This window comes from Labeo rohita, chromosome 21 (assembly GCF_022985175.1).
Source record: "Labeo rohita strain BAU-BD-2019 chromosome 21, IGBB_LRoh.1.0, whole genome shotgun sequence".
Lineage (NCBI taxonomy): Eukaryota > Metazoa > Chordata > Actinopteri > Cypriniformes > Cyprinidae > Labeo > Labeo rohita.
In genome coordinates, this window is record NC_066889.1 from 25,860,727 (window position 1) to 25,881,155 (window position 20,429).

The 20,429-nt window shown below is 30.4% G+C and overlaps 1 protein-coding gene across 3 annotated transcripts in view; it reads left to right on the forward strand.

The window, feature by feature from the left end:
• Nucleotides 1–20,429, forward strand: part of pde8b (phosphodiesterase 8B) — a 64,663-nt gene that overhangs the window by 29,831 nt on the left and 14,403 nt on the right. For all 3 annotated transcript variants that reach the window (XM_051092432.1, XM_051092431.1, XM_051092433.1), the window contains exons 4-16: nt 427–486; nt 575–632; nt 984–1,072; nt 1,172–1,250; nt 3,058–3,198; nt 3,305–3,393; nt 3,742–3,796; nt 9,734–9,785; nt 11,753–11,830; nt 12,186–12,262; nt 14,677–14,841; nt 18,490–18,547; nt 20,282–20,411. In XM_051092432.1, coding sequence (XP_050948389.1) covers nt 427–486; nt 575–632; nt 984–1,072; nt 1,172–1,250; nt 3,058–3,198; nt 3,305–3,393; nt 3,742–3,796; nt 9,734–9,785; nt 11,753–11,830; nt 12,186–12,262; nt 14,677–14,841; nt 18,490–18,547; nt 20,282–20,411 — 1,131 coding nt within the window. The remainder of the gene's footprint in view (nt 1–426; nt 487–574; nt 633–983; nt 1,073–1,171; nt 1,251–3,057; nt 3,199–3,304; nt 3,394–3,741; nt 3,797–9,733; nt 9,786–11,752; nt 11,831–12,185; nt 12,263–14,676; nt 14,842–18,489; nt 18,548–20,281; nt 20,412–20,429) is intronic.

Here is a 20,429-nt window from a genome sequence, read left to right on the forward strand (position 1 = left end):
AGATTCATTTGTTTTAAGAATCACACTGGTGGAGCTAAATGTTTCTGATTCACTAAAAAGAATCAATTCGTAAGAATCAGTTTTATGTGAATCTTTAAGACCAGGTTCCCCACCACAGTGGCTGGCAGGTAAATAAGCAAAATTACTTTTCACTTGCATAGGAAGTGGCCTGCATTTGCCTGGTTGTGGGTGTTAATTTCCCATCCTGCACAGAGGCTTAAATTCATGTGCGCACACACATACTTAAAGCTGGCATTTCTCTGCCAAATCTAGTAGTTGCCAAATCACCTATTTTCCCAGTGTCTATTGGTATGAGGGAGAGTCTGTTGCAGAGAAATATGCACAAGATACTTTCACAAGATTTCACTGCTGTGATGAAATCCAAAAATGCAAAAACTTACTTTTTGTTATTGTGTTTTTAAACAGGATGATTCGAGCAACCAAGCCTTCTGAACACACTGTTATGTTAGCAGTGATGCCACAAATGTAAGGCCTCAGTAAATACTTTTATCTATTATCCATGTGTTACGGATGTCCATCATATTTCTCCTACTGATCTTTCTGCCTCTCACAGTCCTTCAGATCAGGAGGAACCATCTGTCCTTCCTCTTCTCTCTGCTGGCTTCTCCAGAGTGAGTATTTTACACTAAAATAGGAATATTTGCTCCACTGCATGGGCGGGGCAATCCGGGGCGGGGCTAACCATGAATGTGGGCGTGGCCTGTTCAGATTATAAATTCTGAAAGTTCTTATCACTGTCAGATTTTATTGGTGGGTTGATTACCACAGAAAATAAAGTAATGCATTTAAAGCAGTGCAGAGGTTTAAAAAAAATATGAAGCTTTTTGGTAAAAAATGTAATTTAATAATTTTTTTTATTTATTAAATATACATTAAATATCTAGTACTAATTTATAGTTATATTTACACATTCACACACACGTATATGTATATATGCTGTATTATATTTCTCTGTATTTCAGAGGTACTTGGAGAACAGCAGTGTGTCAGCCTGCTATAATGAGTTAATCCAGTTAGAACATGGAGAGGTTCGAGCTCAGTTCAAACTGAGGTAAGTCTAAAGCCTTAGCTAACAAGACGTTTAGCAAAGACGCTGCTGTGAGACGGTCACAGAAAGCTTCAATGTTTGTTTGTGTTTCTGTTGTTGCAGGGCTTGTAACTCTGTGTTTACCGCATTAGAACAGTGTCAGGAAGCCGTGGAGATCAGTAGCGAAGATCACGTCATACAAGTGAGTTTTGGGATCCAAATGGAACGTCCCACTGGGATTTGGTCACATTTAGAAAGGCCATTTTAATTCAAAACAACATCCTTACAAGGACTACTGCTTGGTTGTAATGCAGTAGAGAAGCACACTTGGATAGTCAACAGGTGTCACACACTTAACACTTTGTGTTCAGTTTAAGACGGCAGTCCAAATTTCTCTTAAAATTTGAACAAAAAGTTTGTAGTTGGGCGCCACCGTTTTTTTTTTTGGCCAAGAAGTAAAGTGAAAATGCATACATTTTGCATACAATTGTGCTCCTCATTAATTATCATACAAATTATTGGGATTAACAGGATTAATAATATATATATATTTTTTTTTAGATGTCACATTAATGTACACTACCAGTCAAAAGTTTTTGAACAGTGAGATTTTTTTAATGTTTTTAAAAATGTCTCTTCTGCTCACCAAGCCTGCATTTATTTCATCCAAAGTACATAAACAGTAAAATTTTGAAATAGTTTTACTATTTAAAATAACTGTTTTCTATTTGAATATATTTTAAAATGTAATTTAACCCTGTGATTTTAAAGTTACATTTTTAGCATCATTACATGATCCGTCAGAAATCATTTTAATATTCTGATTTGCTGCTCAAAAAACATTTAGTATTATTATTGTGTTGAAAACAGCTAAGTATGATATTTTCAGATTTCTTTGATGTATAGAAAGTTCAGAAGAAATAGAATAGAAAATAGAAATCTTTTGTAACATTATAAATGTCTTTTCATCACTTTCATCACAAAATTAAAGCATCCTTGCTAAATAAAACTATTAATTTCTATAATGTTGAATAGTATCGTGTATAATCTTACAAAAGCTTTTTTATTTCAGATAAATGCTGATCTTTGGATCTTTCTATTCATCAAAGAATTCTGAAAAAGTGTACTCAACTGTTTTAAAATATTAATAATAGTAATAATAATGGAAAATGTTTTATGAATGTGACACTGAAGACTGGAGCAATGGTGCTGAAAATTTAGCTTTGATCACAGAAATAAGTTGCTTTTTAAAATATTCAAATAGAAAACTGTTATTTTAAATAGTAAAAATATTTAAGTTTTTACTGTTTTTGCTGTACTTTGGATCAAATAAATTTAATTTAAATTTAATAATTGGATGATTGGGTAATTAGTTGACTAATTATGTCAGGTGTGATGGATCATGTTGATAAAAAATAAAATATATTAATATTCAAGAATAAATATTAATATTAAAATATATTTAATATATATTAAAATACATAAATAAAATATATTTAAATAGGTACTCTTAAATTAGTTTTTTTGGTCTGTTTTTATTATTATTATTCATTTATTATTATTATTAATAGTAGTAGTAGTATATTCAAGGATATTATTATGCAATATTAGTGTATTTCTGCACTTTTATGCATTTTAAGGCAGTCCTTTCAAACTCTTAAGCTTTCATTTGACATGAAGCAAGATCTTTTTGTAGTTTTGTAGATTTTTTTTTTTTATTTGATTCATTCATTATGCAATAATTATGACAGGTCCATGTCAGTGGCCTGTATAATGAACTTCTGAAGCAGTGTCAAGGATTCTAACGTTTTGAAACTATGACTGAAATGCAAAATAATAAAGAGACTTGGCATCCATGTATTGCATTACTATTGCGACAGAAAAAATCAGTTTCACACTGAAATTGCAGGTAAATTTTACAATTAATTACAAAGAAATGACAAGTAACAAATTGATTTAAATTAAAATTGTATTGATATGCAGTTATATGTATTTCTCTGTGTTTTTAGTATGTAAATCCAGCATTTGAAAAGATGATGGGCTATCATAGAGGCGAACTGATCGGTAAAGAGTTGACCGAACTGCCCAAGAGTGACAAGAACAGCGCCGACCTGCTGGACACCATCAACACCTGCATCAAGAAAGGAAAGGTTAGTCGGCTGTATTAGATTAATCTAAAATTAGGTTAATTTAGCCTGACAATACCTATATGTATTATTATGTTATATGTGTGTGTGTGTGTGTTTGTTTGCTTAGGAATGGCAGGGGATCTATTTCTCACGGAGGAAGTCAGGGGACAGTATTCAGCAATATGTCAGAATCACTCCTGTGATTGGCCAGGGAGGGTGAGTCACATGATCATAAAAAAAAGTATGGAAATTTAAATGAATTATAATTTATAATATTTATTTTCAGAATGTTATATTTTATTATTTAATTTTAAATTAATATTTAGTGATAGAAAAATATAAATATTTCATATATATGATCTGTAATATATAAATAATATAATAAATATAATATAATAAATTATATATTATTGATTAGATACTATAAATAACATATTTTTATGTTCTAAATAAATTGTCTGCTTACTTACTTACTTACTGCTGCTGTCATTCGTGGTTTTATTATATGTAGAAATCAGCTAGAATAAAACAGTCAAATCAGACAACTGTTTTCTTACCTTCTAGAAAAATCCGCCACTTTGTGTCCATCAAGAGGCCTTACAGTGACAACCACAGACAGGTATGTTTCTTGCTTTTCCAGGTGATGTTTTCATGTGAGACCTTACTTTTAATCAGTGAGTATGCAATAAATGTTGACCAAGTTTAATGTCCACCTATTAATAGCGCTCTCAAATTAGCACCAAAACTCAAAGTGTGCAAGGCTCACGGGAACAGCGGCGGGCAGAAATGTTAGCTACGCTAAAGCATCCGTCCTGACAGGCCGGTGTCAGAGAGCCAGGCGGGCGTCAGGGTTATTAATAACCCTCCACAAGCTCAGGTCTAAAACCTGCTGTTAGTTCTAGCATTAGCTGGAGCTGCTTATCAGAAAGGCCTGTGAGAAACAGACATACTGACGCGTGTGTGAAATAGCTGTTGCTTTACTCACTGGTGTTAGTATTACCTTTCACACACTCGCAGCGTCTGTTAAGAGTCTTACCAAAATCTGCCAAGCTAAATTACCATAGTTTCCATCCAAATGCAATGGTTGCTGCGGTTATGTTTTACTTGTTTTAAGCATAAACACCCACACAATTTAAAACATTAACATATTAACAGCATGCTAGTAACATGTTAATGATGTTAGAATCATGCTAGTAACTTGCTAATCATGCTTGGAACATGCTAGTAACATTCTAATCATGGTCACAACTTGCTGCTCATGCTAGGAACATGCTAGTAACATGCTAATTGTGTTATCAACATGCCAGTAACATGCTAATCATGCTAGAATCATGATAACAACATACTAGTAACTTGCCAATCATCCTAGAAACATGCTAGTAACTTGTTAGTCATGTTAACAACCATGCTAGTAACATGCTAATCATGTTAGAATCATGCTAGTAACTTGCTAAGTATGGTATTAACATGTTAATAATGATAACAAAATGTTAGTAACTTGCTAATCACGTTAGAAACATGTTAGCAACATGTTAATCATGCTAGTAACATGCTAGTAACTTGCTAATCATGCTAAAATCATGCTAGCAAAATGCTAGTAACATGTTAATCATGCTAGTAACTTGCTAATCATGCTAAAATCATGCTAGCAAAATGTTAGTAACATGTAAATCATGCTAGTAACATGCTAGTAACTTGCTAATCATGCTAGTAACATGCTAGCAACATGCTAATCAAGCTAGTAACATGCTAGTAACTTGCTAATCATGCTAAAATCATGCTAGCAAAATGTTAGTAACATGTTAATCATGCTAGTAACATGCTAGTAACTTGCTAATCATGCTAAAATCATGCTAGCAAAATGCTAGTAACATGTTAATCATGCTAAAAGCATGGTAGTAATTTAGTAATCATGTTGGAAACATGCTAGTAACATGCTAATCATGTTAGCAACACACCAGTAACATGCTAATCATGATAAAATCATAACAACATGCTAGTAACTTGCTAATCATCTTAGAAACATGTTAGTAACTTGCTAATCATGCTTGGAACATGCTAGTAACATTCTAATCATGGTCACAACTTGCTAATCATGCTAGTAACATGCTAATCGTGTTATCAACATGCCAGTAACATGCTAATCATGCTAGAATCATGATAACAACATACTAGTAACTTGCCAATCATCCTAGAAACATGCTAGTAACTTGCTAGTCATGTTAACAACCATGCTAGTAACATGCTAATCATGTTAGAATCATGCTAGTAACTTGCTAATTATGGTATTAACATGTTAATAATGATAACAGAATGTTAGTAACTTGCTAATCACGTTAGAAACATGTTAGCAACATGTTAATCATGCTAGTAACATGCTAGTAACTTGCTAATCATGCTAAAATCATGCTAGCAAAATGCTAGTAACATGTTAATCATGCTAGTAACTTGCTAATCATGCTAAAATCATGCTAGCAAAATGCTAGTAACATGTAAATCATGCTAGTAACATGCTAGTAACTTGCTAATCATGCTAGTAACATGCTAGCAACATGCTAATCAAGCTAGTAACATGCTAGTAACTTGCTAATCATGCTAAAATCATGCTAGCAAAATGTTAGTAACATGTTAATCATGCTAGTAACATGCTAGTAACTTGCTAATCATGCTAAAATCATGCTAGCAAAATGCTAGTAACATGTTAATCATGCTAAAAGCATGGTAGTAATTTAGTAATCATGCTGGAAACATGCTAGTAACATGCTAATCATGTCAGCAACACACCAGTAACATGCTAATCATGATAAAATCATAACAACATGCTAGTAACTTGCTAATCATCTTAGAAACATGTTAGTAACTTGCTAATCATGCTTGGAACATGCTAGTAACATTCTAATCATGGTCACAACTTGCTAATCATGCTAGTAACATGCTAATCGTGTTATCAACATGCTAGCAACATGCTAATCAAGCTAGTAACATGCTAGTAACTTGCTAATCATGCTAAAATCATGCTAGCAAAATGTTAGTAACATGTTAATCATGCTAGTAACATGCTAGTAACTTGCTAATCATGCTAAAATCATGCTAGCAAAATGCTAGTAACATGTTAATCATGCTAAAAGCATGGTAGTAATTTAGTAATCATGCTGGAAACATGCTAGTAACATGCTAATCATGTTAGCAACACACCAGTAACATGCTAATCATGATAAAATCATAACAACATGCTAGTAACTTGCTAATCATCTTAGAAACATGTTAGTAACTTGCTAATCATGCTTGGAACATGCTAGTAACATTCTAATCATGGTCACAACTTGCTAATCATGCTAGTAACATGCTAATCGTGTTATCAACATGCCAGTAACATGCTAATCATGCTAGAATCATGATAAGAACATACTAGTAACTTGCCAATCATCGTAGAAACATGCTAGTAACTTGCTAGTCATGTTAACAACCATGCTAGTAACATGCTAATCATGTTAGAATCATGCTAGTAACTTGCTAATTATGGTATTAACATGTTAATAATGATAACAAAATGTTAGTAACTTGCTAATCACGTTAGAAACATGTTAGCAACATGTTAATCATGCTAGTAACATGCTAGTAACTTGCTAATCATGCTAAAATCATGCTAGCAAAATGCTAGTAACATGTTAATCATGCTAGTAATATGCTAGTAACTTGCTAATCATGTTAAAATCATGCTAGCAAAATGCTAGTAACATGTTAATCATGCTAGTAACATGCTAGTAACTTGCTAATCATGCTAAAATCATGCTAGCAAAATGCTAGTAACATGCTAATCATGCTAGTAACATGCTAGTAACTTGCTAATCATGCTAAAATCATGCTAGAAAAATGCTAGTAACATGTTAATCATGCTAAAAGCATGGTAGTAATTTAGTAATCATGTTAGAAACATGCTAGTAACTTGCTAATCATCTTAGAAACATGTTAGTAACTTGCTAATCATGTTAGTAAACATGCTAGTAACATGCTAATCATGCTATAATCATGCTAGTAACTTGTTAATTATGGTATTAACATGTTAATAATGAAAACAAAATGTTAGTAACTTGCTAATCACGTTAGAAGCATGTTAGCAACATTCTAATCATGCTAGTAACATGCTAATAACTTGCTAATCATGCTAGAATCATGCTGGCAAAATGCTAATCATGCTTGCAGTGGGTAGTAACATGTTAATAATGATAACAAAATGTTAGTATCATGTTAATCATGCTAAAAGCATGCTAGTAACTTGCTAATTATGGTAACATGCAAATAACTTGCTAATCATGTAACTAATGACAAATAACTAATGGTAATCATGCTAGCAACATATTAGCAACATGCTAATCATGCTAGTAATATGCTAGTAACTTGCCAATCATGCTAGAATCTTGCTAGCAAAATGCTATTAACATGCTAATCATGTTAAAAGAATGCTAGTGATTTGGTAGTAACATGTTAAAATCATGCTAGTCACATGCTAATTTTGTTAACAAAATGCCAGTAACATGCTGATCATGTTAGAAACGTGCTACCAACATCCTAGTAACATGTTAGTTATGCTAGAAAACATGCTAGTAACTTGCTAATCATGCTAACAACATGCTAGTAACATGCTAACAACCTGCTAATCATGCTAACAACATTGTAATCAGCCTATAAAAATGCAAGCAACAAGCTAATCATGCTAAAACATGCAAACAGCATGTTAAATCATGTAAGCAATGTGCTAAATCATGGCAGCAACATCATATTTCATACTTTTACAACTGCTTTAAACTTTCAGGCTAGGCTTTCTCAAGCAAACTTGAAGTTTGTTCTCAAACTTTACTCATCTAGTTATATCTGCAATTTTACTGAAGTACTTTTTTTACTAAACAAGATAAAAATAACACTAATTATCTTTGGCCGTGTAGTAAATCTTCTCCTGTGGTGCAGTGTGTGTGTTTGTCGTGAAACTTGTGTCTCGCTTAATCAGATTTCCTGACCTCATCCTTCAGGCCAGTGTAACTAGGCTTTTTATCCTCTTACCTACATGTCATTTGTTTTTGAGAATGTGTGTTCATGTGTTTGTGTACATGAAAATGTATGTAAAAATAGCCATATTCTGTTTCAGTCAGTACCATGTGACTTTTACTTTCTGCTAAAGCGCAAACCTCACACCACGTAGATTAGTTTTTGGCAGCGCTCTTTAATCTCTAGCCTAAGACTCAAAATCCTGTTTCATTCATTCAAAACTTGATCATGTTAAAAGGATTAAATGGATTGCGGCGGGCAGGATTTCCACCCAGGTGAATTCAACAAATGCTTAAACCATGTTCTGATCAGGAACAGACTTGACGGAGTGACGAGAGATAAACCCTGTCTATTCAATGTTAAGCTGAGTCTCTATCCTAACCAGTCACAACAAACAACAGGCTACAAGACATTCAGTTAGTCGCTTGGTTTTCAGTCATATTGTGTGATTAAACATCAAATATGTTATCAATTGCTGCGATTTTATTTATCTTAAAGTGAAAGTACATAAATTTCCACTGCCGTTCAAAAGTATATTTAATATATATTATATTTAATATATTAATATTTATATTTCACTTTTTAAATAAAGGAATTTGTTTTTGCTATATGTTGAAATTAGCTTCAAATATTAACTAAAAATATGACATTTAATTACATTTAATAATTTAATTATTGTATTTACATGTTATATTTAATAAGTGTAATATTTTATGTATTATTATTTATATGAATATTTTATTTTTAAAATGATTAACATTTTAAATAATTTAAATGTAAACTATTTCAATAATTAAATGTTTAATAAAATGTAATATATAACATTAATATAAATCAATTTATAAATAAATAAATAACTAAGAGATTATTGTTAAAATCCGTAGCTTTTTTGTTTTTGCTCCATATTGACATTAACATTGAGTATTGACTTGTGTTAGTGAAAATATAACATTTAATTACATTTAATTATTTAATTATTTTATTTACGTTATATTTAATATTTATGAATGTTATATTTAACTACAATTAAATAACTACTGTATTTAATTAAATAAATGTCATTTTTATTTTTTCGATGGTATTGGAATTAGTATGAAGTAATGACTTTTGTTAGTATAAATATTATATTTAATTACATTTAATAATTCCTGTAATTAAATATTTTATTTAATATTTATAATATTTAATATGTTCATATTTATATTAATGTTTAACTTGTAAAAGGAGTTGTTCAATAGCATTTTTGTTTTTGCGATGTATTGGAATTGGTATGAAGTTTAGACTTTTGTTAGTATAAATATTATATTTAATTACATTTAATTATTAGTGTAATTAAATATTTTATTTAATATTTATAATATTTAATTTGTTCATATTTGTATTACTTTTTAACTTGTAAAAGGAGTTGTTCAATAGTATTTTTGTTTTTGCGATGGTATTGGAATTTGTTATGAAGTTTTGACTTTTGTTAGTATAAATATATTTAATTACATTTAATAGTTACTGTTTGCAGGTTCATAAATTAAGCAAAGAAGAGAAAGGCTGTGGTGAACACTCACAATCAGGTACAACACCACACCCTCTGTCCTTAACGCTTTGTTTGTTTGTTTACTGTCTGTGTTGCACTATTGCTTAATTAGCATGCTGTAACCCATAATACCTCTGTATTGATTTGGTTTTTGTAACATGCTGTGAAGCACACAAAAGCGTGGATAAAAATGCACAGGTCAATGCTGCATTGAAAAGTAGAAGGGAAAATAGAGAGATAGATCGTGGTGCAGAATAGACAGATGGCTGCAATGCACCCTGGGACAGTTGAGTGTCAGACTGTTAAAATTAGCCATAATAATTTGCTTGCCAATATATTTGCGTGCATGTGCATATGTTACACGACCCAGTAAGTAACAGTGTTCACCGTTTCACATCAGTTGTGCGGCTTTTTAGGGCAAGAATCACTATTGGTAGTTTTTGTACTACATTAAAACATGATATAAAATGAAAATGCCTGTTAAAGAGTGCTAAGACAAATTGCTAATGTATAAAATGAACATAATTCAATTAATTAATATATACATAAGTCTAGTCAAAATTAAGCTAAATTATACTGATTTTAATTCATGAATAAATATCTTTCTGTCTGTCTTTCATGCTACTTAGAAAGCATAAATAACAGAAATAAAGAAAGAAAATATTAGTATTCCAAATACAAGGGGGTTGATTTTTGATTTCAATAATAAGAAATTGAAATGTATAAAATTAGTATAAATCAATTAATAAATAAATAACTATAAAAGATTATGGTGAGTAATAAAATTATATTTATTTTAATTAATAATAATTAGTATACTTAACTAATGGTTTGTGCAACCACTAAACATGTAGTATATATAAATATTAAAATGATATTTAATTACATTTAATAATTTAATGATTGATTGTGTTTCATTAAATATTGCATTTAATCATTATAATATTTAATATACTAACATTATTTTAATATTTCACTTTTTAAATAAAATAATGTTCAATAGAATTGTTGGTTTTGCTATGTATTGAAATTTTAGATAGTCAAATATTAACTTGTATTAGTAGAAATATTACATTTAATAATTTAATTATTATATTTACATTATATTTAATATTTATAATATTTTGTTTTAATATTTATATTAATATTTCATTTTTTTAAAATAATTTACATTTTAAATCATTTAAATGTAAATAATTTAAATGATTTAATGTATACAATTAATATAACTTTTTTCAAATTAAATAACATAAAATAAATGACATTTATTTTAATTAATAATAATTAATATACTTAACTAATGGTTTGTTGCAACCACTAACCCTTTAGTGTATACATATAAATTTTATATTTATATTTAATTACATTTAAGGACTTAATGATTATGTTTAATTAAAAATTATATTTAATATTTATAATAAATAATGTATTAATATTGTTTTAATTTTTCCATTTTTAAATATAAGAATTTGTTTAATAGCATTTTTGTTTTTGCTACATATCGAAATTAGTGACAAATATTAACTACTAATATTACATTTAATTACATTCAGTTATTGTATTTATAATGATATATTTAATATTTGTAATATTTTATGTATTAATATTTATGTTAATATTTTTACAATAATTATTTAAATAATTTAATTTAATTTAATTTAATATATAACATTAATATAAATCCATTTAGAAATAAATAACTAAGACATTATTGCTAATAATAAGTAAAATTATATTTATTTTAATCAACAAATATGAGCGTCTAGTCTTTTTTTGTGAAAAAGGAAAGGAAAGTGAAAGATTTTGTCTCGCTCACTTTTGTCTGCTGCATGAAATCACTGCTGTGCTTGTGATGATCATAATGATGATGATGATGATGATGCAGGTGAAAATAGTGGCACTGGTTGGCTGTGTTCAGATAAGAGATGATGAATGCAGTTACGTCTTTATGTGTGCGTGTGTGTGTGCTCTCGCTGCACTCATTCCTCTTTTGTCCTTATTCAGAATGCAATTCCTTGCGTCACAAAGACCGGAGGAAAGAGTCTGTGGACGTCAGATCCATCAGCTCTCACAGCAGCGATGGTAAGAGAAAGAGAGAGCATGCGTTTAATCACAACACACTGACAGAAACGAGCCAAAGAGAATCCCTTTAACAGTTCAGAAGTAATTATGAAGAGAAACAGAGCAGGAAAGAGATTTGTGTTCATGTGTGCACTTGACTGTGTGTGTTTATGATGTATTTTGTGTGTTATGTGAGTCAGAGCATGTGTGTGTGTGTGTGTGTGTGTAAGTGGGGCTTTTTGTGACGTGGCCATGGTTGATGACATCAGCACACCCCCAGTCTCAGTGCACTCTGACGCAGACAGAGCTATTTAAAGAGCTCTTCTCCCCTCTCTCTCTCTCTCTCTCTCTCTCTATCTCTCTATCTCTCTTTCAGCTCCCAGTCTACAGAACCGCAGATATTCTTCCATGGCCAGAATTCACTCCATGACTATTGAGGCTCCGATCACTAAGGTACACCTGCATTATTATACACATCTGAAGACATACAGAAAAAGATTCATACAAAAAATTATAACCACCTGATTCAGTACAGATCAAAACAGAATCAGCTATGGTGAAGCTGTGCATCAAAAACCACAGTAAACAAACTGACAACTGACCACATTCTACTGGACGTTTGAGTTTAAATGACAAGAAGTGGAATTTACTGAATTGTAATTCACAGAAATTCAGAGAATCTCTATCTATCTGTCTATCCATCCATCCATCCATCCACGTGTCATTCTATCGTTTTGTCTACCCACCCATCCATCTGTCCATCTATTATTCTATCTTTATGTCTTTCCAGCCATCGTTCTATTATTCTGTCCTTTTGTCATTCTGTCTATCCATTCATCCATCTATCTATCTGTCTATTCAACCATCCACCCATCCATCACTGTCATTCTGTCCATCCATCTATCCCTTTGTCATTCTACAGTTCCATCCATCCATCCATCTTATCCATCCGTCTGTCTGTCCATCCATCCATCGATTCATCACTCATTCTATTGTTCTGTCCATCCATCCATCCATCACTCTGTCATTCTGTCCATCCATTCATCCATCTATTCATCTGTCTTTCCATTCATCTATCACTCTGTCATTCTGTCCATCCATCCATCCATCCATTACTCTGTTGTTCTCTCCATCCATCCTTCCATCCATCAATCTATTTCAATCAATCTATCTATCTATCTATCTATCTATCTGTCTATCTATCTATCCATCACTCTATCCATCACTCTGTCATTCTGTTGTTCTGTCCATCCATCCATCCATCTATCTATCTGTTATCTGTCTGTCCATCCATTCATCACTCTGTCATTCTATCTATCTATCTATCTATCTATCTATCTATCTATCTATCTATCTATCTATCTATCTATCACTCTGGCATTCTGTTGTTCTGTCCATCCATTCATCCATCTATTCATTCATCCTTCCATCCATCTGTCACTTTCATTCTGTCATTCTGTCCATCCATTCATCCATTTATCCATTATCCATCTGTCCATCCATCCATCACTCTGTCATTCTATTGTTCTGTCTACTCATCCATCCATTCATCTATCTATCTATCTATCTATCTATCTATCTATCTATCTATCCATCAATTCATCACTCATTCTATTGTTCTGTCCATCCATCCATCCATTACTCTGTTGTTCTCTCTATCATCCATCAATCTTTTTGTTCCGTTTATCCATCCATCCGTCATTCTGTCCATCCATCCATCCCTTTGTCATTCAACAGTTCCGTCCATCCATCCATTACTGTCATTACATAGTTCCGTTCATCCATCCATCCATCCATCACTCTGTCATTCTATAGTTCCGTCCGTCTGTCCATCCATTACTCTGTCATTCTGCCCATCCATCCATCCATCGATCTATTCATCCATCCATCCATTACTCTGTCATTCTGTCCATCCATCCATCCATCCATCTATTCATCCATCCATCCATTACTCTGTGACTCTGTCCATCCATTCATCCATCTATCCATTATCCATTTGTCCATCCATCCGTCACTCTGTCATTCTGTCCATCCATCCATGCATCCATCACTATCATTCCGTTGTTCTGTCCATCCATCCATCCATCCATTACTCTGTTGTTCTCTCCATCCATCTTTCCATCCATCATTCTATTTGTTCCATCTGTCCATCCATCCAGCCATTACTCTGTTGTTCTCTCCATCCATCTTTCCATCCATCCTTCTATTTGTTCCATCTGTCCATCCATCCAGCCATCACTCTGTCATTCTGTCCATCCATCCATCCCTCTGTCATTCTATAATTCTGTCCATCTATCTATCCATCCCTTTGTCATTCTACAGCTCTGTCTATCAATCCATTCATCCATCCATCTATCCATTCATCACTCTGCTGTTTTATAGTTCTGTCCGTCTGTCCGCCCATTCATCCATCCATCGTTCTGTCGTTCTAACAAAACTAACATACAGGTTTTGCAGATTTTGCTTCTTTAGTTAAAAATGAGTTGTATGAATTTATTTACATTTTTAATTCAGTTTAAATTTTACATTCTTATATTCAAATTTGAATGTAAATTTTGGGTCCTGTCTGCTACCTCAGTTTTAATTCAGTTCAATTTTGAGAATTGAATTGGAATGTAAAAGGTGTTTTCAATTCAGTTCTGAATAGCACACAACCCTGAGACACGTGCTGAACTCCTTTGTGTCTGTGTATTTATGATTACTCGCTCATGACTGAGGATTTGTTTGTGACAGTGGAGGCAAAACAGACGTCAGAGGGGAAAATTCTTTACTACAGAGATATTTATGGATCTAAACCTTTGAGTGGTGGTTTGTTGTTTTCACTCACCCTCTGTTTTTGTTCTGCATGTATTTCGTTGTCTTTACAGGTGATAAATATCATTAATGCAGCGCAGGAGAGCAGTCCTGTGACAGTAGCGGAAGCACTGGATCGTGTTCTGGAGATTCTGCGGACCACCGAACTTTACTCACCCCAACTGGCCTCTAAAGAGGACGATCCCCACACCAATGACCTGGTGGGAGGGCTCATGAGTGTAAGTCAAGCATTCACCTTTTATTTTTAAAAGATTATTTTATTTTATTTTATTTTATTTTATACTATTTTTATTTTATTTAATTTATTGATTTTTTTACCATAATTTAAAACGTATTTATTATTAACCCATATTTAATTTTATTTTATTTTATTTGTTTCGATTTTTTTGTTTGTTTGTTTGTTTGTTTTTTTTTTATACCCTAATCCTATTCATTTCACTTTATTACTAACCCTATATTGAATTTATTTTTTATCATAATTGTTTTAATTTTTATTATTAACCTATATTTTATTTGGTTTGATTTGATTTTTTTTTTTTTTTTTTTAGTTTATTTTATTTTGTTGCAAACACTATTCATTTAATGTTATTAAATACCCTTTAAGTTATTTTCATGTATTTAATTTATTTTATTTTATTTTATTTTGCTGTTAACCATAACTTTATTCATTTTATTTGATTAATAACTTATTTTATTTTATTTTATGTATTTTGTATTCCTGACCCTAATCATTTTCTTATATTTATTTTATTTTATTTTATTTTATTTTTTTTTTAACTATATTTTTTATTTTATAATGAATCCTTATTTGATTTAATTAGATTACATTGTTGCTAATGCTATTTATTTTATTTTATTAAATACCTTTTATTTTATTTTATTTTATTTTGCTGTATTTTTTTTACCCTGATTCTATTCATTTCACTTTATTACTAATGCTTTAATTTAATTTAATTTTTTTATTGCTGACCCTAATCATGTTTCCCTATTTTATTTATTTATTTTATTTTTATTTTTTTCATTTTATTGTTAACACTTATTTGATTTGATTTTGATTTGATTTGATTTAGTTTTTTGTTTTTTTTGTTTTGTTTTTTTTTGCTAACGCTATTCATTTTATTTTATTTTATTTCAAAAGAGCAAGAAAATCCATCATATCACTGCTGTTTGGAACAAAATAACACAAAGAACTACACATCATCTTAGACCCACATGATACTCAGGAATAGCACTTAAGTACTCCTCAAACACATGCAGCCAGAAACATCATAAACAGTACCGATCAATATTAAACAGCCGGGAAATTTCACAGACCGATTTCCTGTACACAAACAAACCTCGACCAGATTTTTTCAGCAGAGAATCATCCTTACGGGAGAAATCCAGACATGCTCTGCCAGGAAACCGGTCTTATATACAGCGTGTGACTGCATGTCAGTGGCAGTCAGTAGATGTGAATGCTCTTGTTTTCGTGGCACAGATACATTGAGCTCCATGCTGCCTGGCACAGGCTGTTTCACAGCTAGCCAGCAGCCTGTGACGACAGTGCCGCGCTTGTTTACACAGCAGTCTCGCTGTCTGCCATCTCAACACGTCTCCCCCTTTGAAAGCGGCCCACTTTTAAACCAGATTCAAAATGTTTTAGACAAGAAAATGGTTGGTAGACTAAAAGAGGGTTCACACGGACAGAGCTTTGCAGTGACACACAGAACACAAGTCATTCGTTTGAGAGTCACAGAGATCTTTGGTGATGCAACAAAGTTGAGAAGTTTGCCATTGCGCAGCGATGTAGTGGTTACTGGACAGTGAAGCTCAAATTATCTGCTTCCTGATATAGCTGGATACAAATACCAAGAAGTTTTAACAGGGTTTACTTCTTGGCTGCAGACATGACTTAGGAGATTGTTAGTTGGCAGGGTTCCCGCCATGCTGAAAAACTTGGGAATATCAGGAAATCTCAAACGTTTTAGGCCAGGAAAATCACAAAAAATGAATAAAATGTTGACATTTCTATTTATTCTTAGTATTTCTTTCTAGAAATTAAGCAAAGTAGAAAAAACCTAAGCACAAACACCTGGAAAAGTCATGAAAAAAATTACGAAAAGTATGGAAAGTTGACATCCTGTACATTTTGAAATTTATCAACTAAAATTTATTTTATTTTGCTGATAACCCTAATCCTATTCATTTTATTTGACAAATAACTGTTTAATTTATTTTATTTCATTTTATTAATTTTTTTTATTTTTTAATTTTAATTTAACATTTTTTATTGCTACCCCTAATCCTTTTTTCCATATTTACTTATTTGTTTTATTATTTTATTAATATTCGTTATTATTATTATTATTATTGTTGATTAATAACCCTTTATTTATTATTTTAATGACCTGGTGGGGGGGCTTTTTATTTTGAAGTTTCTTTTATTTTTATTTTTATTTTTTAAACCCTAATCCTATGCATTTTACTTTATTACTAACCATTAGTTTACTGTAATTTAATTTAATTTTGTATTTTTTTTTATTGCTAACGCTAATCCTTTTTTCCATATTTATTTATTTATTTATTTATTTGTTATTTTTATTATTTTATTTATTAATATTCATTTTTGTTATTATTCATATTTATTTGATTTGATTAATAACCCTTTATTTGTTATTTTAATGACCTGGTTGGAGGCTTTTTTAATTTTAAAAGTTTATTTTATTTTATTTTACTTTATTTTTATTCGTTTTTATTTTTAACCGTAATTTTATTAACTTATTTTTTATTTTATTTAGTTTTTGTATTTATTCCATTTTATTTTGTTGCTAATGTTATTCATTTTTTATTTTATTTTATTTTATTTTTAAACCATAATCCTATTAATTTTACTTTATTATTAACCATTAGTTTAATGTAATTTAATTAATTTTAATTTTAATTTTTTTTTATTGCTAACCCTAATCCTTTTTTCCATATTTACTGATTTATATGTTTTATTACTGAATTTTTTTTAATGACCTGGTGGGGGGGCTTTATATTTTTAAAAGTTTATATTATATTATTATATTTTAAAAGTTTTATTTTATTTTTATTAGTTTTTATTTTTAACCATAATTTTATTAGCTTTTTTTAGTTTTATTTATGTTTTTGTATTTATTCCATTTTATTTTGTTGCTAATGTTATTCATTTTTCTATTTTTTATTTTATTTTATTTTATTTTGCTGCTAGCACCAACCCTATGTGTTTTATTTGTATATATATATATATAATTTGAAATACAAATTTGAGCTTTTTTTTAGCTTTTCAGCCACAAACTTATGAACAGTGGCAATTCTGAATCATTAAAATACGAAATAACTACAAGCCAGATTCAGGCGGCTTCCTTTCATAATGTCATTTTTCTCGGTTGCATAAAGGTCAAGCGGATGCAATGCACAAATCTCAAGAGTTCAAACGACCTTTTTGGTGGATGACCTTTCGAGGGAGAGGTCAGAGGTCAATCGCACAGTGAAATATCCGAGTTGAGATAGTGCAGCTGTGGCCTGTGATCATTACAGACGGGATGTGCGTGTGTCATATTTATGCGTGTACGGTTCTATTATCCTACGCCTGCAACATCTCAGACAGAGTTTGTTTTAAGTACTGGATGAGTCTCTTTGAATCTGGGTCTGTTTTCTGTGTGTTTAATATCCTGCAGGCCTGATAAATGGCTTTTCTCATGAGAGCATGCAAGCACGAGTGAATTATGGGTAGCGTGGTAGTGCTGTGCTTAAGTGCGTTGTTATGATTATGTTGGCTGGAAACGATATTTTGGCTTCCTCAAGTCGTTTGCTCTTTCATTTCAGTCAGATACACTGATGTGTATTTTTCTTCATTTCAGGACGGACTCAGAAGGCTCTCTGGGAATGAGTATGTCTTCTCCAAAAGTGCATTACACAGTAAGTTCTAGCCCTGCAAATGATTATTAATGTAGGATAGATGAAAGGTTGGATGTTGTAAACCAACCATTATTAAGGACAGAAGGAATGAAAAATTCAGCCTGATTACCTTCTTGGGTTATACCGATTATGTATTATTGAGTTTAATAGGATATAATATAAAATCTAAATGCCACTTAGTTGTTTAATATTAACTTAGTTAAAAGGTTTTTACTCAAAGCTGTTTAAAGCAAGTTTTATTATAAAAATTATTATAAATAAGGCTGGAGTAAAATATAAATATTAAGGAAAACTAAACTAAATGAGAATTAGAAATGTTGCTTTGGCAGCTAACTGAAGTAGGTTTAAGTCAAAGCACTAAAATTATTAACTGCAAATAAACTAGAACAATAAAATAAATTAAATGTAGAACTAAAACTGAAATTAATCCTAAATATATATAAAAAATGAATAAATGACAAAGATACATGGCAAAATGACTAATTTTAAAATAAAAACTGAAATTAAACTGAACAATATAAAACTGAAATAATAATTAATGAAACCTAAGTAATATAAAACAGAAAAAAATGACAAAAGTAAATAAAAAAATAACTGAAATTAAATTGAACTAAAACTGAAATACAATTAATGAAACCTAAACTGTATTTGATACAGTTTAGGTTTATGAAAACTGAAAATTAAAAAACTGAAATTACACTGAACAGTGTAAAACTGAAATAAAAATGAAAAAAAGAAAAACTAATAAATGACTATATAATATATATATATATATATATATATATAAAAAAAACTAGTAAAATTACATAGTAAAATCTGAAATTCAACAGAACAATCTAAAACTGAGAAATAAATGAAACCTAAATAATATAAAAAAGAAAAATAATATATGTAAATAAAATAAATGACAAAATACTTGGCAAAATTACTAATATTAAACTAAAATTAAAATAAAAACTGATATTAAACTGAATAATCAAAATTTTTTATTTAAATTAAATAAAACATAAATAATCTTAAAAAAGAACAAAAATAATATATAAAAAATTAAAAAATGGTAAATAACAAAATTACTGAACTAAAACTCAAACTGAAATACAATAAATGAAACCTAAGTTATATTAAAAAAAGAACTAATAAATGACAAAAAATATAAAAAAATTGTACTATAAAATGAAAATATAAAGATTAAAGCAAAATTTAAATTAAAACTGAAATTACACTGACAATCTAAAACTGAAATAAAAATAAATTAAACCTAAATAATTTAAAAAAGAAAACCTAAAAATAACAAAATTACTAAAATTACTAAATAAAATCTGAAAAAAGAAACCTAAGTAATATAAAAAAGAAAACTAATAAATGACAAAATACATGGCAAAATTACTAAAATTAAACTTAAATTAAAAATAAAAACTGAAATTAAACTGAACAATCTAAAACTAAAATAAAAATAAATAAGACCTAAATAATATAAAAAAAGAATTATCAAAAATACTCAAAATTAACATTAATTAAAAATGAAAGTGCACTAAACTAAAACTGAAATACAATCAGTGAAACCTAAAAAAAACTAATAAATGACAAAAGTATATTTAATTGAAATTAAAATGTGAATAAAAACTAACAGTTTATGATTAACATTAGTTTTAAGTATCTGAAATGTTTTTGTGCCTTTCTGCTTTGTTCCATGTTGACATCAAATGTTTAACCATCACCCATTTGACCCCTCAGATATGAGTCAGAGTCAGCTGGCAGTGCCTGTCCCGTTAAACGACATCCCGTCCTCCATCGCAGAGCTGCTCAATGAGGAGGAACGCTGGGAATTCAATATCCTGGAGCTGGAAGCAGCTACTCACAAGAGGTACCAGAAACTGAGACT